This window comes from Drosophila simulans, chromosome 2R (assembly GCF_016746395.2).
Source record: "Drosophila simulans strain w501 chromosome 2R, Prin_Dsim_3.1, whole genome shotgun sequence".
NCBI classification, from domain to species: domain Eukaryota; kingdom Metazoa; phylum Arthropoda; class Insecta; order Diptera; family Drosophilidae; genus Drosophila; species Drosophila simulans.
In genome coordinates this window covers 6,174,957-6,200,283 of record NC_052521.2, presented here as the reverse complement: position 1 = coordinate 6,200,283, position 25,327 = coordinate 6,174,957, and the positions used below count along the sequence as shown (strand labels likewise).

General features: G+C 48.2%; 2 protein-coding genes across 5 annotated transcripts in view; both read right to left on the bottom strand.

Moving 5' to 3' along the window:
- Positions 1 to 25,327, bottom strand: part of LOC6733604 (nephrin) — a 57,435-nt gene that overhangs the window by 25,750 nt on the left and 6,358 nt on the right. For all 4 annotated transcript variants that reach the window (XM_016167669.3, XM_016167667.3, XM_039291354.2 and 1 more), the window contains exons 2-10: positions 17,043 to 17,390; positions 10,398 to 10,550; positions 8,274 to 8,447; positions 6,351 to 6,504; positions 6,110 to 6,246; positions 4,126 to 4,293; positions 3,926 to 4,057; positions 1,143 to 1,279; positions 269 to 422 (exon numbers count right to left, since the gene is read on the bottom strand). In XM_016167669.3, coding sequence (XP_016026563.1) covers positions 269 to 422; positions 1,143 to 1,279; positions 3,926 to 4,057; positions 4,126 to 4,293; positions 6,110 to 6,246; positions 6,351 to 6,504; positions 8,274 to 8,447; positions 10,398 to 10,550; positions 17,043 to 17,390 — 1,557 coding nt within the window. The remainder of the gene's footprint in view (positions 1 to 268; positions 423 to 1,142; positions 1,280 to 3,925; positions 4,058 to 4,125; positions 4,294 to 6,109; positions 6,247 to 6,350; positions 6,505 to 8,273; positions 8,448 to 10,397; positions 10,551 to 17,042; positions 17,391 to 25,327) is intronic.
- Positions 2,443 to 3,804, bottom strand: LOC6733603. Its single transcript, XM_002080621.4, has one exon. The coding sequence runs from the start codon at positions 3,686 to 3,688 to the stop codon at positions 2,579 to 2,581; it is 1,110 nt and encodes a 369-aa protein (XP_002080657.1). The 5' UTR covers positions 3,689 to 3,804; the 3' UTR covers positions 2,443 to 2,578.

Genomic DNA, 25,327 nt, shown 5'->3' with positions numbered 1-25,327 from the left:
TTTTTATCAAATTTCTTACATTTAAAAGATCAAGAAAATATTCTTTATGTAAGGAAAAATATTTAAGTCAATGGTGAGTTTTCTATTTCAGAGTTAGTTATTATTGGGTTCGACTAACTAAGAATATGGTAAAATGTAATAACAAATCTAAATGATTAGAATATGTCTTACAAAGCGCCCCTATTTATTTACTTATTTGTATTATTTCTTATTTAATCTTAGTTATATTCTTAAGTCAAAGTATTATTAATCTCTGATATATACTCACAGTGGACGCTGAGCGTGGTGGACTGAAAGAGCGGGATCTCGGTGGCGCTGTTGGAGGCCTCGCACCGGTACTGGGCCTGGTTGTCGGACACGTTGGCCAGAATGGTGATTTCGGCCGACACCGATTTGTCCGCCGCCCGTATGACCGAGTTTATCTGCAGCGGAAAGGAGTACTTATATATTTTTTTCTGGCTGGAAAGCATCTCCGCAGAGCGCAGCTGGCGGATGCATTTTAATTTCGCTGATAAAACGTCGTCTAATCTGGGCGAGCAAGCGAGCGAGCTAGCGAGCTGGAGAGCAAACACGGCACACAGATGAGTCCCCCGAGGGGCAGAGATGAAAACTCTGACACCGCAACAAATGGGAAACGCTAAAACAGGAAGCCGCACCTGAAACTGCAGGTGCACCTGCCACCCACCACCCAGCACCTAACATTCCGTCGTTTAAGTGTGTGGGCTGATGAGCTGCGGTTGTGGGTGACTTGTTTTATTTTTCCACCGTATTTACCGCCTTTTGTTCAAAGTTCTAACGATAGTTGTGCTCCCTCGATTATTGGTGGTGGGCGGAAGGTGTGAAAACCGAAATCGCTCTGGCATCAGGAGCGCAGAGCATGGCTGCAATGGCTGCAGTGGCTCATTAGCACTTTAAGCCCATAAAGCGGAAGCGGAAATGGTCAACAAAAGCGCCATTATTGTTTTGCGGATGTTTGCTGCCTGCCGTTGATAGTGCTCTCTCTCCCTGTCGCTCGCTCTTTGTTCAGTGTGTGCATGTGTGTGACTGTTTATGTAATTGTGTGTGTGTGTGCGAGTGTGTGTTTGAGTTTTCTGCGGAAAATGCAAACAAAGGACGGGAAAAAAGGAAATTTGTGCACTCACCCTTTTGTCGTTTTTGTACCATGTTAGCGTCGCCAGCGGATTGCCGCCTGATGAAACGCAGAGCAGTTTTTGCACCGAGCCAGCTGGGATAATTTGTCCCTCCATATAGCCAGAAATTAATGGTGGCGCAGGCGGATCTGTGGGGCAGTTGGAGAACACGGCGCGGGATAAGAAAAACGTTCCCAAAAAAAAAGAGACAAACAAAGGAGCGCCAAGCAGGGGAAATGGGCCAGCGAATTGTGGGCCCAAAAACTTAGCCACGAGCCAGCAAATTATGGCCTACAACAATAACAGCAAAGGACTCGAGGGCAGCGCCAGGACTAGGACCCACCGCTGTGTCCTTCGTGAGAGCTGCCAAGAGCGGCCGAACAATAAAAATTAAAATTATTTAATTTGCCGCGCATAAAGTAAAAATATCCGCAGGGCGTCCGCATCCTCAAGGCATGACCATGCACATACCATCGTATCGTCCTTGATTGGGCGCTGGGCGGGGTACTGGGAGTGGGCGTGGGCGTGGACGCTCGGGAGGACCGCTCATTACCTTGGGGGTCCGTTAGTCATTTTCAGTGCTCATGGTATGGGTAATAAATGTAAATCTCTTTCCGCCCCTCCCCCGCTGCTTATTCCCTGTGATGTTGGTCAGAAAAATTAATTAGCGCTGCAGGAGAGCGCTCACAAAGGACATCCACCGCAGGGTCGGAGAGGCGGTGGGGCGAAGGCGGAGCCATGAGGTCTCTGCCTGGATAAACCGAAACTAGAATCGCAATTATTAATAAGCCCCGGCATCGGCTTAACTACTGCCCCAAACCGAACCAACCCCACTCAACCTGTTATCGAGTGACTTTGCCTGTCAGTCCTTTCATCTTCCCCAGAAATCCGCAATCCCAGCATCCCGGTATCCTCCTCCGCCGACATCTATTTTTTCCTGCGTGTTTTTTGTCACTGCCTTCGCTTATAATTGAGTCAAATGAAGAGTGACATCGAACATCGGATAATGGAGTTTGAGACACTTGCAGTTGTCGCGTGGCGGAGAAGTGTCACTCTGCGGCAGCAAAAGGGGATGCTGTCAAAGTCCGGGATGCGTACATCCAGTTGGACTTTCACGGGGGTCACCAGAGATGTGTGTGGGCATAGGAAAGTTGGCATAAACATGAATATCTTTCCATGCGTACAGAATAAAATCAGCTTTAAAGGTGAGATCGAACAGAGACTGTTTTTTAAACATACATACAACTTTTATCACTCTGCAGTTAAATGAGGATTTACCAATATTCTTGAAATATTTCCAACCCACAATCAATTAATTTCATCACTTTAATACCGACTGCATGCCCCATCTATGTGAAGGGGTTGATTTTAAAAAGTACTGACTACGATTTACACGACTCAAAAATATTTCCTGCACACATGAACAATTTACAGGAACCACCTGCAGGCTACAGCAATCCGCAGCTGGTAAAAAGCAGACCCCGGCTGAGCTTTCCGTTCTTAGTGCCGTAACTCTGAATGCACTCGCATATCTTGCTGCCCTTCACAATCCGCCCGAATCCCACGCGGGATCCATTGACCACGGTAAGCGGCTTGAACGAGATGGCGAAGGACAGGTGGTGGGTGAATCCCGTGACGTAAGCCTTGCTGAAGGATAATACGTAGCTGGAGGCCCCGTGGTCAATAACTTTGGCGTCGTACTCCAATGGCTGGTGGAGCAGCGAGTCCGACGACAGCATCAAATCGGTTTCCAGCCAGAGATTGGGGAACAGTCGTTTCACCATAAACTTGGAGTGCTGATTGCACATGCAGGACTTGATCAGCTGCAGCACCACCAGCGGAGCAGCCTCTGTGTACAGCTGGACCACAAACCTGCCCAGTGGTCGGGCATCCTTGAGATAGAGGTCAAAGTAGACACGCGGTCGAAAGAGGCGGCGTAGGTCGGCATCCGATTTGGGCAGCGGGATGTTGAAGGCCTCGTACTTGGCCATCGCCTGGGGCGGCAACTCTAGTGGAGCGACGGGCGCCGAGCTTCTGCCCTCCCGCATCCGCTTGTCCGACAGACCGGAGTCCACCTCGCTGTTTACCTCCAGAATGCGTCGACCGAAGTCGCGATTGTCGCGCTCCAGTTTCTCCAGGGTAAGCAGGGCCATGGGAATGCCAGAGACGGCGTGCACCGTATCGTATCGAAACGGATTGATGGCTCCGTGGGTGCGCATCGTCCGCGAAATCTCCACTAGCAGCTGAATGTTGGCCTTGGTGCGCTTCATGAATGTCTGCGCCTCGTCTCGGAGGTTGTTCACTCCGGTGATGCGGGCCGCCTGAAAGTTGGGCGCTTCGGCGTCCACCGTGCTGATCGCGCCCTTGATCCGCTCACGGTGCTGGTGCCACATCTTCATATGATTCACCATTAGCAGGCCACCCAGGACCTTTTTCGGCTTGGCCTTGGCCGCCTTCTTACGCTCCTTAACCTTCAGCTGGGCGGTCAGGCGCTCCTGCTCCGTGAGTTGAGCGAGCTCGCGCTGCGACGCGGTCACACAGATCGGAAAATCGGCCATTGAATTTGGGCGGAAAAGCGGTTATCAAGAAATAAAACTAGCAGCTAAATCGAGATTTTTCCACTTGGAATTGTTAACCGAAACGTTATTCAATTAAAACTGAAGGGAAAACGAAGTGTGGGGTTGATATGGGATGTGGAATTTTCCATTCCTGCTTTTACTCAGAACAATTTCCCCTGCTTGGCGAATTTGAGGCATATTTTCTGCTGGAAAATCACTGGGTTCGGGCATACTTACACAGCACATTGATCGTGTGGGTGGACACGACGTTCTCGGTCAGCTGCATGTTCAGTCCGTGACAGATGACGACCAGGGAGCGCTTGTTGGGCTCCACGACGGCGGTGATGTTCGAGGTGGTCGTCCAGCCGCCTGCGATGACAGGCAGAGATGGAAATGGATTAGGCAGGGGATTATGTCATACCGGCAACAGCACTTACCCTCGGGACTGACAATCGTCTTTGAGGTGGCATTGCGCACCTGCCGCCCGCCCACCATCCATTTGATCTCGGCGGGCGGATTCGATGGCGCGGTGGTGCATGTCAGCGGCACAATATCGCCGACGCGCGCCTCGGTGGGTCCCATTACGGTGACGTGGGTGGGTGCAACTGCGAAGGCAGAAGGTTTCGGGTTGATTTCAGTTACCGGTAGTAGCATAATGAAGGAGGCATTAATATGTAATAGGTTTGCGGCGAGGCTCACTTGCGGCATGCTCGGAGCAGGCACACACGAGTATCTCCTGTCCTCCAGATAGCAAAGAACCCCCTGGTTTCCCGTTTCCCGCCTCCCTAATAGCCTTGGGGAGGAATGTCGGCTCCTGATGCCGCCTCCATGCAAATGATGACTGAGTGACTGACAGTCCGTCCGGCTGCGGAGCTATTACCTAATGCCGTCGAAGCGGAGAGCAGAAGCAGGAGCAGCTGCAGCTGCCACTGCCGCTGCCTTGATGGATAAGTGCATACATTACGCATACGCAGCGTTGTCTTTGGCTTCATGTAGGGCCGGGACTTGGCCATGGCAATGGCGCGCGGGGAATACGAAACTTTCGACTCGATATGTTTCGCATATAAATAAACATTATGAATTCTTAACTTCTCGCATCTTTCGTCGGTCCGTCTTAGCCATACATCTTCATTCCGGGCACACACCCTGGCACACACACTCGTGAGGGGCAAAAGAATGCTGATGCTGAATGTATTCCTGCTACGTCTTCAGTTTTGTTGTTCCACATTCGTTATACATAAATAATGCGTGTGCTAAGAGCCCGGGCCGCCAGCTGAGGCCACATCTGCTATCTATGCGATGCACAGGACGAAAAAGATCCACCACAAAGGCGGATCGATGTAACAGGCGAGTTTCGGAGAATAATACTAATAAAATAAAAAACCATGATTTGAAAACCCATATGTAAAGTCTTCTAACCGACGGACCCAATGTTTTCTCTCAGTGCAGTGTTAGTGTGCGACTGCTCGTGTATTCGTTTGTGCTGGCCACTCAATGTGGCATACTTATTGGGGCAAGATGGGGCCGAGTGGGCAGGCCTGACCTGTATGGCGCTTTGATTGGTATGCGCATAAACTGGAAGCTGCCAGCTAAACGAGTTTCTGCCTAACTGAGGGCGGAGTAACCCTCCACGCACTTAAAGCCGACTTCAGGTAAAAGATGCCAATTTCAGCGGACTGCCGAGCACTTGAAATTTAAATATCGCGCATACGCCGCGTTGAGCGGCCGCCTCATCCATTTGCATGTTAGACAAGACACATGAGCCTAAGAGGCGGGTTGGCATGTGCATGTGGCATGCAAATGTTTGCTGGTCTCCTCCGACCGTCCGTCCATCCGTCCGTCCGAGTGTCGCGCTAACGACTTTGGCACCGCGCCGTTCCGCCCGTCGGCTTTGTGCGCCTGATTGCAATTGTTGTAAGTCTAACAAGCTGCGACGGCTAGGTTCAGAGATTCAGAGGTTCAGAGGTCGAGGGACTGAAGAGGAGGGGCTCTGCGCTATTTGGCACTTGAAAAGAATTTGCATTGCTTGATTTGACAAAGCCAAGTGGGACGGAGACTGGAGAGGCTTTCAAAGTGCAAACTTAGGCTTAATTGCAAAAGAAAGCAACAGCCAGCGAGCGAGTTTCCAGGACTCCATCCCCGGGCTCCAATCCAGCAGCCACTGTGAGTGAATCGCCTGCCAAGTAGGGCTGCTGGCTCTGTGGAATTTGGAAGATGTCGCTAGCAAGCCAGGCTGTTGACACAATCCAGTCCCCACATCGCTGGGTTCCTGCCCTCCGCTTCCCTAGCCCGCATCCTGGCCTGTAATCTAGACACCCATTAAATCTGATACGCTACTCAGCCCGGGCTGCATATATAAATATGAGGAACGCACAATTAGGCGGCGCAAATTGGAAGCAGATCCTTGGGAACTCGACTTACACAGCACGGAAAGCTCCACCTCCGCCTTCAGTGGATTCTGGGACATCACGTTGCTCGCCTCGCAGCGGAATCGAGCCTTGTTATCGCCCGCCTCGGCGGTGAAGGTATAGATGTTCTCGGACAATCGGCCAGAGGTTCTGAAAGAGGTTAGTTGTCATATGATTATATTAATGTCTAGTTCCGCCCTGTACCCTGTATTAAATATGCTATGTTGCAATGATTAGATAATTTTGTAGCTCACCTATAGGCCATGCGTATCTGGGAGCCGTTCTTGTACCAGATGAGCTGGGCAGGCGGATTGCCGCCGCGACTCCGGCACATGAGCTCCACCGTCTGGCCGCGGCGCAGAGTTTCGCCCGCCGAGTATCCCTCGATGTAGGGCGGTCCTGGGGGATCTGTGGGATTAGAAGGGAGTACGGTTTGAACAAAAAAACAACACTAAATGCCGGCAGTTTGCTGTGTTTACAGTTCGCATATTTAATTGCAACTGCTGTCCGCAAATAAATTCAATTTACACTAAAGTAAAGTGCGGCGAGCGCATATGTGTATAAATACATGTGAAATTGGTGGCGTTTTTAATTGAAGTGTTTGCATGCAAATCGTTTATGCGGTCATATGCATTATTTCCCGATTTTGCCTTTTTTGGCCTCCGATTCGGGGCGTTGGTAATTTCACTTGCTGTGGGCGTCGCACTGGGCGATTAATAATAGTGTAAAATACCGCAAAGCAGTGGAAAAAGCAGCGACATTACGTGTTGAATACATTTGGGATATTATCGGCAGATGGAATACAGTCGGTAGCAACTAGAATCGCCATTCCGCTGGAAAACTTTCGAAAAACATCAGCTCTTCACCGGCTGTAATATATTTTCCTTATCACAATTTGACAAGCGGTCAACCGTATTGAATCAACAGCAGCAATCAGGTGGGGCACAAAAGCTGCCAGGCACACACACTCTGCCCCGCAGGCATGCATCGAAAAATTAAATTAAAATCACTTGAAATATGGTAGGAGTGTGGGGAAGGGGGAGATGGGGCAGTGGGGGAGCAATAATAGCGCCATAATTAAGACCCCGCAGTAGGGAAATGAAAGGGGATATATCCCGTTCAAGCACCCCCTTCATTCCCGGCCTGAATTCGCAGATAGCACGGCTCGATTTTTCGCCATTTTCAATTTTTTTTTCGCTTTTTTGTGCCAATTACATCGCGACGAGCTCGGGAAATGGCCAACGAACTGCGGCAGTTGGGGCCACCATTTGCCAGCTGCCTATGCATAAATAACAAACATAATTAATTCGAATGTGCGTGTGCAGGTGGAGCCATCGTCATCGTGGCATCCATAGCTACGGCCTCCGGCTATAGCAGGTGCCTGGAGCCAACCACCGGCACCCCCAGTGTGCCACCAGTTCCAGCAGTGCCACCAGTGCCACCACGGCCACCACTGCCAACGGCAACAATCAATAAGAGGACTTTTGGCATTCGTAATGGCCGCCGCTGCCGTGCAGCATCGCAATTCGCATCCACATTGGCATCCAGTGGCATCCAGTGGCAGCTGCGCGGCACATTAGAATTTAAAAACTAATTAATACGCGCCCGAATCGCGCAATTAGCGGCCGTGATGGCAAATGGCATCCGCATCGGGAGAGGCCGCTGGAAGCTGGTGCAAAAAATTCATTGCCTGCACTGGACGAAAATAATAGGCATTTAAGTCGGCAAGTGCGGGAAAATCGCATAAAAGTTTGAGTTATGGAGCTCATTTAAATGGCATTTAATTGAAATTCATTCGAGTGCACTGAGCAAACTGAAATAGATATTCTAAACTAATGATATCAGTACGTTTAAATATGACTGACTGACTTATATGTTTCAATGTGGCTCAACTTAAATTGGTTTATAAATTATAAAATATGAGTATTCCAGTGCATCGAATGAAGCAGGCTGCTCCTCCTTGGAGACTCCACTCACATACACACTCACACCCCAGCACGCACGTTCAATTGTATAGCAAATTGAGCCGGCTAATGAGGTCACCCACACGAACCCTCCGATTCCCGGCATCTCGGGGTCGCTTCCGGGCGCATCCACCCCACCATGACCAGGCGCAGTACAAATCCGCACCAACCCAACCAAACAGATGGCGATGGAAAGGCTGAGAAGCTACTCACACAACACGGACAGTTGGACGGTGGCCCGCATGGGCATGTCCGGCGAGAGGGCCTTGTGCCGCGCCTGGCACGTGTATTCCGTGTAGTCGTCATCTGGACCTGGCTTCAGTTTCAGGCTCGACGTGGTTGTGAACCGCTTGGCCGTCGACTCCTCCACGGTGTCCTCGCGTTTCTCTGCAAGTAAGACAAATATATTCGTTACTAACCATTGCAATTGAATTGTTACTAGAAACTGTGGTATGTTGATCGAATAGGTTTTTAGTTATTTTAAACATTTACGACTATTTTAAGGATTTACTATCGCAGAACTGTATATCTACTGCAGTTTGCTGAAAAGTGCTTAGTTTACTGCCTCGAGTCATAAGTATTTCGCAACTCCCATCAATCCCACACCAGCAGAGTATTTTGTGACATCATTTTCAGTTATAAATTTTGAACGAGCCTCATCTGCGCGGCAAAGTGCGGCCTAAAAAACGGCTCCTGCGTCCCTGCCCCACCCATTCATCCAACTATCGTTGTGGGGCAGCAGCACCACCCACACCACCCGCACCACCATTTCGCTGCGGGGTAATCACCAAGATGGCCGTCTGCCCACATTAACCGCCATTTACGCGTCCCCACCACAGATACTCACACACACACACGCGCCCCTGACAGCCCGCAAATGATACAAGACCCGGGCGGAACTGGCCATTCTCGTAAACCCCGAAACACCGAAAGCCATGGAATAGTATGGCTTGGGGTCCGGCCGGAGTCCTGCCGCAACATATTGCGTCATAAACATAATTCATCATGCAGCTTCCTTCCGCTGTCCACATTTCCTTGCGGATTTTCCTACATTTTAACGCCGTTTTGCGAATTTTCTTCCCTCTTCTCTCTTCGCTGGCTGGCTGTTTTTTTTTTTGCCGCTTTGTTTTTTATATGTTTACCCGAAAAATTTCCATCATCATCGTCGCCGTCGCCGTGCGTTTCACATTTTAAGCATTTTTAACGCGCCAGTTGTGCTAAAATGATTTCGTTACTGGCCAAATGGCGGGAAAGGAGCGGAAAATCCGCCACCCGGAAAAAGGGGCAACTGGCCCCACCCACATGTACCGTTGTAGGGGCCATAATCATTATGAAAATTAAAAGTCGTGAAGGCGGCTAAGCGCCACCACCCACACACCCTTCTCTCCTGCCTCGTCCGCCTAGCCCATTTACCATTTACCCATTGACATTTGCATTTTTCCATATTTTCCAGCAGCTCTGTTTTCCAATTTGCCGACTGCCCAGCAGCGGCTGAATGACAAGGCACAAACAAGGGGTCCAGGACGAAGGACGAAGGACTCGGCATTCTGGACAGGACAGGATAGCGAACCGCAGAGCAGATAAGGGCCGAACATCGACAGTCGGCGCTTTGTTGGAGTATAAAATTATTATTTAAGCACCGTCATCAGGCCGAAAGTCGACGTCCATTTCCCTGTGCCAGCCCTCCTTTTCCCCACATCCTGCGCATCCCCGCTCCATCATATCACATGTGCGATGGCCAAACGGTTGACAGGCGTCACTTTGCCCATCTCCATCTGCACCACCGCCACCTTCACGGGCGCGGCTCATCCTCATCCTCATCCACACCCACTTTCACTTCCACACCCGCATCCGAATCCGCATCCGCACTTATCCCGGCTAAAAAGGGCCTGGCCAAAACCCATTTACACTTTTTGTGTTCTGCATAATGCCTTCGAAGAGAAAATGTATATTGTTATGTTCGAGCAACCCATGTTGTTTTAGGCAGTCCAATATAGCTCGGATATCTGGAGACAGTCTTCCCACGCGGCATGTGAAATTGTTGATTAAATTTGCTTATTAAATATTATTCTTGTCTTTTATCACATTCACTTATTTTATTCCCAAATATTAATCAATAGATTACTTTATACTAGAGGTTTCTTTAAGCACAGCTATGTGGCTCATCCACGTATCCATTTATTTAGACAGCTTAAATGAAATTTCATTATTAAGCTTAAGCTTCCTTGCATATCCCTCCCTAGATGTCCTTTGTGACAGGTGCGTGATGGCAAGCATCTTGGCACGCTTGATGGCACATGGTTGGGCATTAAGTGTAATGACTTAGTGGCTACTAACCTGGTTTGTACTCCACGTTGCCGCGATACCAGACGATTTGAGCCGCCGGCTTAGCATTGGCCACGATGCACTTGAGCTGCAGGTCCTGGTTCTCGCGCACCTCCACCTTGGAATTGTGGCTGTAACCTTTGATCTCGATCGAGGCTGGCGGAGCTGGAAGAGAGGAGCAGTGGGAACGATTAGGGGGTCGGGCCACAAAGGAAGTTCGCGGATTGTGGGTGGTGGGCGGTGTATGGTGGTTGCAGGTCGAAACAAAAGCTAATGGCTGCCAGGGAAGCTTTGCTCATTATGGACCACAATGGCATTACGGGACGTTTTGTGGGCGTGGCACTGCCTAATGCATTGTGTGTATGCGACGACAGACGACATTGTTGATGAAGGCCCAGGTTGAATGGCCGCCGATGCAGAAACAGAAACAGCAGTTGGAATTGCTAGGTAGCTGGGAGGTTGGGGGCTGGGAAGGATTGCGCCAAGAATGCAGCATTCCGTCCTTGTTAACCACCCACTTGAAACGGCCCATCTACTGATGCACTCAAAGAATATGGTCAGCATGGTAACTTAATATGTGACTTCAAACTATTCAATGGTATACCCCAATTTTATGTTAAATATGAGCATAAAGCAATTGGATGTAATTCGAGCTACAATTGTAATGATTGCTTATTGGATATGTAACCATGTCTGTCATGGATTAGTATGCCTAAGGTGGTTGGAGTGAAAATCATCTTGGTCTAAGCTTTTTCTCCGTGTAGGCAGGTCCCTCGTTAATGTGCTCAAATATGAGTTTCAATATTTGCGCTCAAGAGGACGTATGTATGTAGATGGCTGGTGGAGCGGGATTGGGCCACGAGGAGCCTTGGAAGCCTGAGCCGGCATGCCTTGGCAAACTGTTGAAATATACACGAGCCACCGGCGAAACAATGGCTGAGTGACGCCGGGTGGTGCCGAGTGGGTGGGCGGTGCACGCTGGGTGGTGCATGAGTGCAGCAAATGCAAGATGCAGTGGCAAGCGGGCTGGGGCAGGGAAAGTAGGAGCGAGCAGCGAAACAAACAACGAGGAACGAGGATAAAGTTAAGTGCACGTGTGCATTATTTTAATGCCACCTGAAGGAGTTTGGCTGCCATTGCCATTGCATCGCACTAAGCGGCAAAAACAGCAGGAGTAGGATCCTTCCTACACTCCGAAGGAGTTGGCTCAGGGCGTCCTGCATTTGACATGCAACATATGTTGCCGGCTGCTCCGCGAACTGCTCCAGAAGTTGTAGCATGCAAAATGAATGCTTAATGTCGTACAATAAGTCCCATGGCTCCAAGGGGATGGGGCTCAGATGGTGGCTTAGATTGCGGGCACCGGAGAGGAGAGGCGAGGAGCGGCGAGGAGAGGAGGTGGCATGTCTGCGACATCACTCGGCGCAGAGGTAATTGCTTTTGTTGCGGCACAAATGAAATCAACACCGCAGTGGCGGCGCCCCCACCCCTTTGATTAAGCTTAGTTTAGCATCGCCGCAAGCTGCGAATATTATTACGCAACAAATCAAATACAGGAAAGTAATTTCGAAATCAGGGGCCCAGGTATTTCCTTTCACTCGCATAATGCTCGTCCTTTCACCGATGGCATTCTACCGTAAAAGCCGATGATTTTCCGGTTTATTAACAAACACACCCAGAGGTGAAGATGGCTTTAACATCCATATCATGTTTACGAATATCATTGAAGCTTGTTTCGAGTGCACTTTTAATATTTGATTGATTAATCTAATTTTCCTTCAGGGCTTACATTTCCAGAGACGTTTGTGTGGATTACGAACGGGATTAATAATAATTGGAATAATAATCCTTGATATATTATGTGCAATATAATATTAGTGTGCTGTTAAATACAGTTCTTACTTTTAATTAACTGTCTGATAAGGAATATTCCAGAGACAGACTTCAAACTTAACAATTTTTCGATGTACTTTGCCAAGGCTGCAGATGCATTGCTTGTTATGCCAGGCGAAACCCTTTCCGCCCGAGGAAATGCCAATGGCAACGGTGGATCATCCCGCACCTACCAGTCTCCACCATCCCGTATCCCCCATTCCGTATCCTGCTGCAACCTTGACTAAAGGCTTTGTGTGCCGAAATTGGTGTCGCCGTGGCACCGCTGGCTATACAGATTGTCCCTGGACTCTCGGGGACTTGAGGGGGCTGTACGTGCATTGAAAATTCATAATATTTGGCACACCGTGGCAGGGCTTTTTCGGGGGGGCGCACCTGGAGGGGCGTGGCACTGCGCGTGCTGCATAGTTAAAGTGCGAAATATATGCACATTTTATGATTTTTTCTTGCGCCAACTCCTGGCAAATGCAACTCGATTTATGCCAAAGCGTGGCCCGCCATCCTTCGCAGATATATCTGAACATATATGTATCTATGCGTTCATATGTCTGTGTATGCGTGTGGATTGGAACGTGGGGTATGTGCATTGTTGATTGGTATGCATATTGTATTTGATTATTGACAAGCGAGCAGGTGGAACCTTGTCAGGGGGAAAAAGGGAGGAGCACCCGTCCGGTGGAAGGCAGTCGGAAAAGCGCAGCTAGGCAACATATAATGTATCCGTTTCGCACCTAAAGAAAGTGCGAGAGAGGTATGCGATGATAAATGTGACTGTTTTCAGATTCAGTCAGATTAATTGCTCATTGATTTCTATTGTGATTAGATCTGATTTCAAAGTTCCAACGCTATAGCTCTTACAGCTTTCGAGATATCGTTTTTCATACGGACGGTACGGACATACGGACATGGCCATGCCGACTCTGCAAGTGAATCTGATCAAGAATTTATATATATATGTAACCCTTTCTACTTTCGGTAAAATGTACAAAAAATGTTGATATGACAAAATATAGATTGCAATCTCCCCCTAACAAGTTCTACCTCAGTTGTCGTGTTTTTGTTTACTTTTGCGACCCCATCAGGTAAAATTTCGGCCCACTAACCTGCTTGGTTAAGGTTAAATGTTGATTTAATTTTATGCATAAGCCGCGCCCCCACATGGCAGTGGGCGGAATGTGGGTGCATTTCGGGTGGGTGTGGTGCAGCGCGCTTCTTTGAGTGCTCCGTTGGCTGGCATCAAATAATTTATGCAACAATGGCTGCAATAACGGCACTGGCGGCGGCAGAGCTTGAGCTCCAGTTGCCGGATTCCTGGCAAGCGAGTACACAAAGTGCAATTTGCCATGAGCACTGGACCACTCCGCTCTGGATCCAGCTCCTAGCTCCCCCCGGGCAACGACACCCCGGCTAACCCACTAATAGTACGCCTCATAAAAGTTTTATGCGCCGGAATACTTACCAGCCCTTTTACACCTCCCACTTCATACTTCCCACATCCCACCAGGCAAGCATTCAGTGCAGCCCAATCTCAATCCAAGGCTAAGCCAAGAATTGGCCATTTTTTTCGTTTGGGCCAAGGGAGCTGGCCGGATGGCTGGCTGTGATGTAAGTTGAGCCATCAGGAGCCCGGTCACACGAGGAGTGCGACCCAAGGAGCTCAGGGCTGACTTTAAGGTCAGCCGCCTCACATAACAAATGTCGGGCGATATTTCCCGGGAATGCCGGCAGATGAAAACTTTCCTCATTTGCACTTCAATTACAAGGGCGGCAAAGGGGGTGGGTGGGTGTGATTTTGAAAAATGTGCGGACATTTGAGAATCAATGAAGTGCGTCTATTGGCCAGGAAGGAAATCCAACTTAAATTCGTGCTGCATTCAAGTCCAGAATTTATAAACGCTCCAAGGTGGCGGCTGCAAGTACAGCACTTTGCTCTCCATTTTCCTTGCCATCCCAATGGCCGTTTGCCATTGTCCGCCGCCCGGCAAAAAGTTTTAGCTTTTGGATGCGGACTCGGAATCGGACGCCGACATGGACATGGAGCTTGCAGTTGCCTTGCGGCATATGTGTTTTTGGGACCATTCTTTTTTTGCTCCACTTTTTGTACTCCAAATTAATGGCATGCGAAAATTTTTGGGGAATTTCCATAAATTTGCACGTGGACTTTTGTGTGCAAAAGTTCTTTGCTTTGCCAAACTTATAATCTAATTGCGCCCTCACGTTTATTTTACCCATATATATGTATATAGTGAATGCACTATATACTCCTCTTTATGGCAGGATATATATACATGTATATGTGCGGAGTAATTTTTGGAACTTTAACATAAGCACGGCCAGTGTTACACCCAAATTGCCTGAGAAACTTTGTAACGGAGTCTGAAAATTTAATTTGAGCAGGACAAAGGTGAGTGCTATTAATTTTTAATAGACTATCTGCAGAAAGTTTTAATTAAATCATATCTTGCAAGTGGAGATTACATTGCGGCAGACCGTGCGATTGGCAAGTGTGTAGTCCTTCTACCAAATAGTTAAAAAATAGTTATTGCTGAATCCTTTCACTTCAATGCCAGGCAAATAAATGGCAGATAGTCTCCGAACGGAATAAATCAAATCAATGTAATTCGAACTTAATTGAATTATTAGGCATTTGTCCGCATTTTCCCCTGGCTAATTGCAGCAATAATGTCGCACGTGGCCCCCACCCACACACACACACACACCTCCGCTTGGGATGCCCAAATACCTCGGACTGGGCGCCCAGGCACATGTCATCTGAGAAGGCCAAGAGGAAGGTTTCATCACAAAACAAAGGCTGGGACGGGCTGGTGGGTGTGGGTGTTGGGTGGTGTGGAGGACAGGGCAGGACTCACACAAGTATCCACAATTATGAAAAACATGTTATGTGACGACCGACCTTTTGCCGCTCCAACAACAACTTGCAGGCACTTACGAGAATCCCACTCCTCCCCTGCTCCGAGCATCCCAGCTATCCTTGGTCCTTCCTTCTTTTATTTTATTTCATTTTATTTTATACACGGTATTTGGTAGATGCTAAAGGTATGCGGGAACTTAAGGTGGCTGAACTAGACATAAATGCAACAGATCTTATCTTAAATATTATATTTAATGTTCAGAATTTCAAGACTTTGCATCTACGGCAGGCATCCTCTGAAGCCCCGCAAACTATCTGCTAGGTATCTTCAAGTCGGAATGCTTTTCTTGGCTTTCCTTGTCATCCGAAGGCTTTGAGCACACACATCGCCATTGTCACAGCTCATGGCGCGTAATTAACTAAACAAACGTCATTAGGGAGTGCGCGTGTGTGCGAGTGTGTGTGGGTGTGCGAGTGTGGGTGTGTGCGAGTGCGCTAGTGTGCGTGGGCCTTGGGCCCCGGAATGTGTGCTATACTTAGTGGCGAGTGGTAGCCATGGAGTCTCTTGATGTGATGTCTGGGAAAAATTCCTTGGAAGGACCTGGCGAAGCGAGCCAAATGAAAATCGCTGTCATCAAATGTAGCGCAATTCCTTGAGTGATTACAATTACACAGCAAAGGCAGCAGAACATTCAAAGTGATTGCTAGCCGACAATGCAACAGTCGAAAACGAGGACTAAAACAAAAAGGAATTCATTTCGCATCGTTTGCCTGCAGTGGAGACACAGCCCACCACTACCCACATAGCCCCCATAGCTCCCACTCCCACCTCCACCTCCACTGCTGGTTTTCCGCCCACTTGGGCTCCTTGGAGCAATAAACTGCGCTAAATTCAGCTCAGCTCCGTAATGCTGTAGCTCCTCGTGGCGTTTCAGTTGCTGCTGTTGTTTTGCAAATTGCTGACAATAAATGTTGGCAGCGACAGAGACAGAGACGGAGGCAGGTGTGCGAGCGGGACAGGTAGGATCTACGTACTGAACGGCAGGGACCCGCATTTAAATTTCACTAGTGGAATTCCGTAGGTGCAATGAGCAGGAAACATCAGGAATGTGTGCCACTGTTTGTACATATGCGTTCCTGTGTGTGTGTGAGTGTGTGTCTGCCCCTGGTGACAAATTCATTTGTATTTATTACTTAAATTAATTGCAGCCCCTAGAAAAAGGCAAGCCCCACAAAGGGTTGAATTCAATTGAGTGGGTGGTCCAAACACAAGGCACATACTCGTACTCGTACCCGTACTTGTGCAAGTCATTCGAAGGGGTAACGTACTTTGTCTGCGGATTTCTCCTCTTGGGACTCTGAATTCGAGAGCAGTCGAATTCTGCTGCTAGCTGAATTTGGTATTCTTCGGAATTCGGCGAATGTTATGAAAAATTCAGATGATGATATATTTCCATTGCAATTTTAGAATGGTTCAAGGACTTCTCTTATTAAATATTAAGCTATATTTGGCTGGCAAAAATAACATTTATGCATTTAAAAAATGAATCACAGCCGAACTCTTCACTTAGTTGATAAGAAAAGTTAAGCCCCAAAAATATTGATGAGATGTCTATGATCGTCTACGATTGTATTTACTAACCCAAAGAAGCCATACATAATTTAAAACTACCTATGATAAGAAAATTCGAGTGTGAAGTGTTATATATGAAGGATAATTTGATTTAAGAAGTGCTAAATAGATAGACAGTCTTGCAATAATACAATATTTGTATGCTTAAATAATTGTAGGGAGAACTTGAGATGAAATTTGAAATATGTCATGTGCCGACCACTTTTCCCTTGCCATTACGTAATCACGACTAATCACAAATAGGGGTAATTATACTCACATATGACGGTCAGCTTGGCGTTGGCCCGGATGGCGCTGTTGAGCCGAGCCGGTCCCACCTGGCACTGGTAGTCGGCGTCGTCGTTGATGGAGGCGTTCGAGATGCGCAGGTTGTAGATGCCCTGCTTCCGGTCGCCGAGCACGGAGTAGCGCGGAAAGCCGGGTATGACCGCCGAGAAGCCCAGTGCAAAGCCATCCTTTGTCCACTGGACGGCACCGGCCACGTTGGCCACCTCGCAACGCATCATGGCCTCGGCTCCTTCCAGGACCTGGAGGTCGTGCGGCGTGGTCCGGAACTTCTGCTGCTGGGCGTGGCTGGGGACGGGGGCGCTGGCCAGGACGATGACAGCTAGAAAGGACGGAAGGGGGAGAGTGATTCATTAGCGATGCACTTAATTAATTGTCCTTGCGGCCATTTGTTGTCTCCGGTCTGTGCGTCCGTTGGGTCCTCTATTAAAAACGTGACTTTCTATCGCCCAGCGCCGTATGATGAATTATGAAATATGTGTTTACTCAAAGACCACGATCCCAGTGCCCAGTACCCAGTGCCCAGTGCCCATTGCCCATGGCCGGGAGCCCAGTCAAAGCGAATCCCGACCGCAATAAAACAGGACATTCTGCAAAGCTCTTGCTCCGGAGCCCCAGGCTTCGCGGCCGAACTTTGACCGTTTCCAGCTGCCTCAAAAAAAGGAGCTGGGCAAAAACTTGGCCGGAACCGCTTCGTTCCGTCCTTTTTTAATGAAAAACAAACACATTTCCCGAACCCGAAACGAAAAAGCGCGTTTGCCGTGCCACAAAAGCCAATTGTGGGTGTGGTCCGTATCCGTGTCCGTTGTCCGCTGTCCGTTGTCCGTAGTCCGTATTCCGCGGACCCCTGTCCGTGTCTGTTTGCCAAGACACATTGCAGACTGCTGCAGTTGTGGAGTTCATTTCTTGCCGCCGAAACTATTAAATTGTGCGAGTTGGCGGGTGAAAAAGGCACCGGGTGGTGGAAGGTAGGAAGTGGGGTTGGCTTTTCCCGAGGCAGTGGCGCATCTAAAATCAACAAAAGCATTTAACGCGACGGTCGTCAGTCGAGGCAGCTGCACTTGTTTTTAGTGTCCTAAAATCCACCGAAAAAAGCATTCTGCCCCCACCGAAGTCCACCTCCCGCGCCCTGTGAAACGAGCATTTTATTCGCGCTTTCATAAATTTTCCAGCAGAGACTATTTCTTGTGCCCCCGCGCTCCCGCTCTGTTTATTTATAAGCAACGAAATGCAGTTTTAAATCTGGGCAAACCACTCCCACTGCCGCCTGCCCCGCTGGCACATTCTAGCAGAAGGGAAAATGGAAATAAAATAAAACTTAGCTCTGGCGCTACCAACTGGCAATGATTAATATGGCCAGCAATTTGCATACGCATCATGTCTGAGGGGCATGGCGATGGTTAAAATAGAATAGAATAGGATGGGGTGGTTGGGTTGGACTGGGTTGGGTGGTGTTAAGGGATGGGGTTGAGGAGTGGGCTGTGGGCGGTGGGACAGGAATGAATTTTAAATAAGAAAAATATCACAGAGCAGCCGGGTTAGGAACTCATTCGTTGCCAAACTCTTTACGATTTCATTATTTTGCCTTTTCGTACATAATTTGTTTGGCAAAAGAATGTGAAAGGAACAAGCTGGGAATCAACAACAATTTGCCCATCCTCCCCCTCCTAAAATTGATGTTGCTGTTGTTGTCGAACAGCCAGCAGCATTACGGGCAATTTATATAAATTTGGTTCTTACTCGAGGAGGAGCTCGGTTGTGCGGGGTCGGCATCTGTCAGAGCCAGACGAGAGCTAGCTCCGAAACCGAAGCGAAACCCTTGCCAGGACGCAAGGACGCAAGGATGCGAGGATGCCAGAGTGGCAGGAACATCCCCGGCAGACAAGGATCAACATAACCTTCGGCCTGTCGCAAATTTTTGCCTATTTGCCCGCACGCGCACTCACATGTCGGTTTGGGGAGTTCATAGTTGAGTAAATTTTCACCTCGTTCCGGGGGCGAAGGAAAGGCTCCTCCCAAAGTCCTTGGCTTCCTCGCTGTTTTCGCCGTTTTACCGGCTTCATCGCTCGGCGTTGTCTCATATTTTTCAAGCGAAAAAATTTTAATAAAGCAAATTCCTATTTTACGACCCCATACCCCACTAAAAACGACGACGGCGAGGCCAAAAATGAAGCGTAACGCCCCAATTCCAACCCATTCCCATTCCCACCGAAATCCTCTTCATTCTATACGTCATACGCAGTGTGGTCCCCGGAAATAGTCGAAATGGAAATTCGCACGCAACAAGCCGCCGGAGCAGAGGACAAGGAGCAGCGCCACTGACAGCCGAAAGTGCGAAAAGGATTTAAATGCTTTAGGCGTCGCCTTTTGACCTCCCCTCCACCGAGTGTCGCCCCTACACCAGGGAACGTCAAGTGCCATTGTCGAATTTCTGTGACTCCACCACCGAAGGGATGAGGGCCAAAACGTGCGTGGTTTTTAGTGTCGCGTTCTCTTGATTGTTTTCCAAGCTGGGGCTGAAACAACAACACATCCCAGTTCGGCGAGAGACACATGAGGACAGCAACAAATCCCGGCCAGCTCCCAGTTCCGAGCCCCTTGCTCTCATATCCCCAAAAAAAGGGTTGGCCGGGTCTTATTTTACGAGCGGGGGACTATCAGTGTTATTGTTATGACTGAAATTTGATGGCCCCGACCGCTTTTCGGGCAAAGTGATGTATGTGTGTCCCCACCACCCATCTGCTGGCCCAGATTTCAAGATTCGCTTCGCCCGGTTATCTTGGCCAAGCAGCCGGAGCTGATTAAGCGGCCGGGCATCGGATTAACCAGAGGCTGGCGGGACACCTGAGTGGGTCGGTTCAGATTCCAAGAACATTTTCACACATGCAGCACTTAAGTTTTATTTGTTTTTGCTTTAAATGCTCGCACGTATTCGGGATTTGGCGGGTCAGACGCAGCTGAATCCTTCGGAGCTGCCAGGATGCCAGGATGCCGGGCTGCCTGGCTTGGAGCTGTTTTGGAGCCTTGCGAAATTCCCGACGCGTATTAATTTGACGATTATTGTTTCCGCTCACACACACGCAGCTTTAACTTTGCTTTATGGTTATGGTGCACTGCGGGAAATTCTAAAATCGTTCATATATCTAATATTCTGTGAATATGTCTATAATGAATTCTTAGAGGTACAAAGAAAACTGTAGTCCAATAGACAGACTTGCATTTTCTCCCTTAGCCAAGTACAGAAATAACTAAAAAGCATCTAAACTAAATCGTTTTTATCCAAAATTGATTGATAATAACAGTGCTACGTGCACATAAATGGAATATTATAATGCACTTTATTGTCATTTGAATGAGCAGTGGTTGTAACATTTTTGCTAACATCCTTTTTGCCCAGAATTTATTTTTCTGGTGTACTGCTTTTTCGGTGGGCGTGTCCGCACGTAAGCTGCCAGAAAAATAAGAAAAAATTAGCGCAGCCTCAGCATATTGTCGCAGCACATCCGCTTCAGCGACTCCAGCTCGGAGCTTGGGAAGGAGACGGAGGAAGGAGACTGAGAGCTGCTGCCACCATCAATCGAACATCCGTGGCACCTTTGCCGGCGGCTCCTTTTGGCTCCGGACCTTTCCAGATGCCACGCCCCTTGTCAGCAACGTGCCTGGCATTTGCATGGAGTTGGAATGGCGAGGAGTACGAGCTGTCAAAGTCGGAGGCGAATGCGAATGGTTTATAACGATTTTCGGGGCGCTGCAGTTGGCAGCGTTTGCTCAAATGCGATATAACAATAGTCGGAGCAGAAATGCTGCATGGTGCACCGTGCATGGTGGATGGTGCATGACGCATGCCACATGCCAAGTTATCCTGCAGTGGCTACGTGCTCCTCCTTATCAGCGCTGAGCGCCGAAATCCCCCATTTGGGGATTAACTAATTGAATTTGCAAGTCGCCAGCGCTTCGCTTTATTGCGGTTTTGTGTGCTTCTGTCTCCGGCTCTGTCTCTGATTGACAGCATTTCGATTACGGATGCGCTGAAAGTCTGAGCGCAGATTTGTCCGCTTGCCCTGCTTAATGGAAATCCAACTTAGATTGCTGCAGCAGTGGCAACAAATTGCAATTACTGCCACACTTTGCGGCACCGCAGGCAGCCGCTCGCTGGCCTCAACTCCGGCTACATCTACATTAACAATGCGGCAGGTCCTGGAGCTGCAGCCATGGCAACAGCAGCAGGAGCCGGAGCCGGAGCAGGAGCAGGAGTAGGGCAACAACAAGCGCCGTAAATGGTAATCACCCAGCAACATTATTAACATCATCAAGGCGAGCGTTATTAAAACCGAGTAAAGGTCCCAGGCGCCACCTGCTGGCCGGCACGGCAACTCCACTCCACTCGACTCGCGCCACCTGCCGCCGGCCCAAGGACACCAATCTCCCTGCCGCAGGACGAAGTTGCAGGACTCAGGAACCAGAGGCCATGCAAAAGGCAGGAAAAGAAGCAGGCACTAGATAATTTGCAGCTTGCGAAGGAAGTAAATTCTTGTTAATAGTGCAACAAATTCGCATTTATGGAAGCGCGTGAAGTTTGAGAGCCGCGGTGATTGCAAAACTGTAATTAACTCAGTAAATCATTAAACCGGTTTTTGCGCAAGTATTTGAGCCAAAAGTTCTGAAAAAGTCAGTGGATTGGCAACTATAGTGGACAACAACACTATCCGGGATAAGGCAAAATTTTATTTAGCAATAAAATGTAACAAGTAAACTCCATGAATTCACAATATATCGAAATACACACACTTTCACTTTGCTTAAGCTGCAAAAAACAACAAAGCCTAAGTGCTTTTTATGTGTGAGCAGGGGTTTTATTACTAACACCAAATGTGAATTCACTGGTATTTATCATCAAACTTTTGCCGTGGCAACGAATTTAATTTTGATCCCCCTCTTTTGTCTTTTAGCCAAAAATAAACTTTTCGTAAAATGTTTTAGATAAATAAATAACTTTGAATAAAATATGGAATAGTCCAGCTGATATTCTGTATTTAATATGTGCAATAGTAACTTTTTTTTGATTTTGGTACGAGGCCACAACAGCCAGGACTCTGCAACTAGATATTTCGCTAGGATGGTTTGCTAGACCAAAATTGTTGCATAAATAATTATACGTTTCGCAAAACTGTAAAACCCATAAAGTCAAATGGTAAAGTAACAGCAAATAGTAGACTCAAACAGGACAAATGATGAAATATATGGCAACTAACCCATATTTGCAGCCCATTCATTCTGCGCCACTCCTGAAATTCGACCCACGACCAGAAAGTATATTCAACGTTGGGGCTTTCCCAACGAATTGGTTGATTACTTTTTCGGTGGTGCGATGGTTGGGTGGTTGTGTATGGGTGGTTGAGTACGGGCTGCGTTGGCGGGGAATTCGTGCGAACTTGTGCTTGGATTTTTGGCCAGTACTCTGTACTCTGCTGCAATTGAAGGGCTGTGAGAACTGCGAAGCTGCAAAAGTTGTTGACGAGTGAAGTGTGGTGAATGTTGCCGGTGGTTCTGCTGATGCAGCGTCAAGTGGTTGGTCAGCATTAGACACGAGCGGTTACCTGTTGCCAGCGGGCTGGTTCTTGTTGCTTTGTGGGTTCCCTTGCTCCGGGCCCTAATTGTTGGCCGATTCCCAGGCCGACACACGCAATTGCTGTTGCGTAGGTGAGTAGCCGCAATTAACTCATGGAGCCGGCTGGATTGGGGGCTTCGGATTCAACTCTTTCGCCCTCTTGACTTGCGGTTTGCCGACGCTGGGAATTTTTTCCTCCCATTGTTTCGGGATGACCTCACACGGTTTGCGACATGTATGCATTGTACAGAGTTCATATCGTTGCACCTAACACATCATCAGACCAAAGTGGCTGGTTTCCAGGGAATGTGGATTTCCCAATCAATTCCAAGCACCATTTGAATTAAATGACAACTCCAGGGCAGGGCGAGCGTAAAAAATAAACAGACGTCTCTAAGAGATTGCCACCCAGAATGCTTTATTTATTTATAACACATGCTACGCATCGCATCAACTTATGGAATTCGCCAAATCACAAGAAGCCAATAGCAGCAACGCTACTCGATGGGCTAAGGGGATGTGGGCAGGGATTGGGATCGGCATCGGGAATCGGGGGGACAAACGACGTAAAAAGCGACATCATCCAATCAATTTATGCGCCAATGTCTCCTGGGCGGCGGACCCAAGTGGGTTAGATATTGGAAAACGGATAATTGGAAGTGGTGGCGGGTGGCAGTAGCGGAGGCGGAGGCTTTCAGGATTTTCCTTTACTTGATGGGTTTTTCGTAATATTATCTTTAAAAAATCATTTCGGTAAGAATCAAAATTGAAGTGAAAATAGCAGGCGAACCAAAAAAGGATTCCTTTTCCGATAATGTGTGCGTGCTGGGGGGTACTGGTAATTGGGGACATGCTGCCGGTGAAATGGACATCATCATCATGGCCAGGATCGTTATGAAACTGAGGCGAATTAGGGACCTGGCCGAGACAATTCCCCAGTTGCCATTGTAAACGCTTGCAAAGTTATTTGCTGTCCATTTCCAAACATTAAACCAGAGTGACTTGAATAAATTTCATATTTGAAAGCCTCGCACAGACACACATTTCGGCCAGACCGAAATATCCGTTGCCCAAATAAACTCACATGGCTAATACAAGCCAGTTTCTGAGTGTGTGCGTGTGTGTGTGTGGGCCCTTACAGCCTTGAGGTGGGTCAATCCTTCGGAATATCCTGCCTCAGAAGTGTCCTGCCTCTTCGTGTGTGTGCCTGTGCGGGCATAAACCAAAAATTCCTATACGCTGATGCAGCAAATTTCCGGACGGAGTGAAAGTGGTGCGTGGTGCGACAGTGGGACAGTGGTGCCACCGCCTCCTCCACTGTTATCTCCGCCAGCCGTTGGCCACTCAAGAGGAATGTTTCGATTCCCCCTCCCGTCCTGGCGTCCCGTCGTCCCATCATTCTGTCGTCCTGTTGTCCGGTCCTCCTCTCATCCCTTCAGCCCGGCAGAATTCTCGGAAACAAATTTCATTCTCGAATATTCATACATTTTCTTTAGCCATAGTGCGTTCCCCAACAGCAGTTTCTTCTTCCACAACTTTGAACATTTTTTTCCCTTTTGATATTTGTGAATTCGGTGCCGGAGAATCGAGCATGCGACAGTTGCTTCATTACGGAAGGCACAACTATTCCTGGAGAAGCCATGCAACTTCTTTCCACAAGTTGTGGGCAGAAATAAATGCAAAGTGGGCGCATTTCGACTTTAAAATGCAGCTCGACTTCGATATCTCGACTTAAATTTAGGCAGGACAGCATCGAATGATGATTTGTGTTCTCAGGAAAAATGAATTTTCCTTTCGCAGAGACTTAAATGATTAATTAAAAGGATTTTCCGGCACTCCGACAAGCAACAGTGGCCTTCGGCAGTTTCCTTCTAACCAGTCGGTAGTTTGTACGCAAACAAATTAATTGGAAGTGGGCGAGAAAATAAAGCAAAGACTAGTAAAATATGAGCTGCTAAAGGGAAAGGTAAAATCTACCAATTAATTTAAAGTTTACTAATTGATTGAAGTCATTGCGTTCGGGTGAAGCGCCAAAAATATTTACACTGCGCTCTGAAGAATGTGTTTTTTCCACTTTTCTGTTTTTTAACCCCTTAAATATCTCATTTCGATATTGTATTTCCTGTGATATATGTATACATCGGCATATTGCGCTATGCTATTAGCACTCTTCTCGTTTGATGTCCTCAATTGCATAGAGGATATATCAGGAGTTCGCCAGGCATTCGAAGGGTATTCACACTCCCGTTTGCGGGTTGAACACTCTTCCATTGTTTTCAGTTGGACGGGGATGGGATTGGATGCGATGAGTGGCTAAGTGGTGCCGGGTGGAGCGGCGACAAGGAGGACGCCGGCTGAGCGAGCAGACATGAGCGGGCAAATTAGAAGCTGAGACACGGACTACCAGTCCTGGATCTTCATCCACTTTGGCAGCCGAGTGTTTGCCGGCTTATTGTTTGGCTTAATTGCCGTTTGAACTGCGGACGCGTGTGTCGCACTCGCACACTCACTCGGATTCAGATTCAAATTCAGATTCAGATTCGCATTCGCAATCGCATCGGCACATGCAGCTACAGCTACCTCCATTTGCATTCGGATCCGCAGTGGCGTTGGGCATTGTTTGCCCAAGACAGCAACCCAACTCAGCCGCC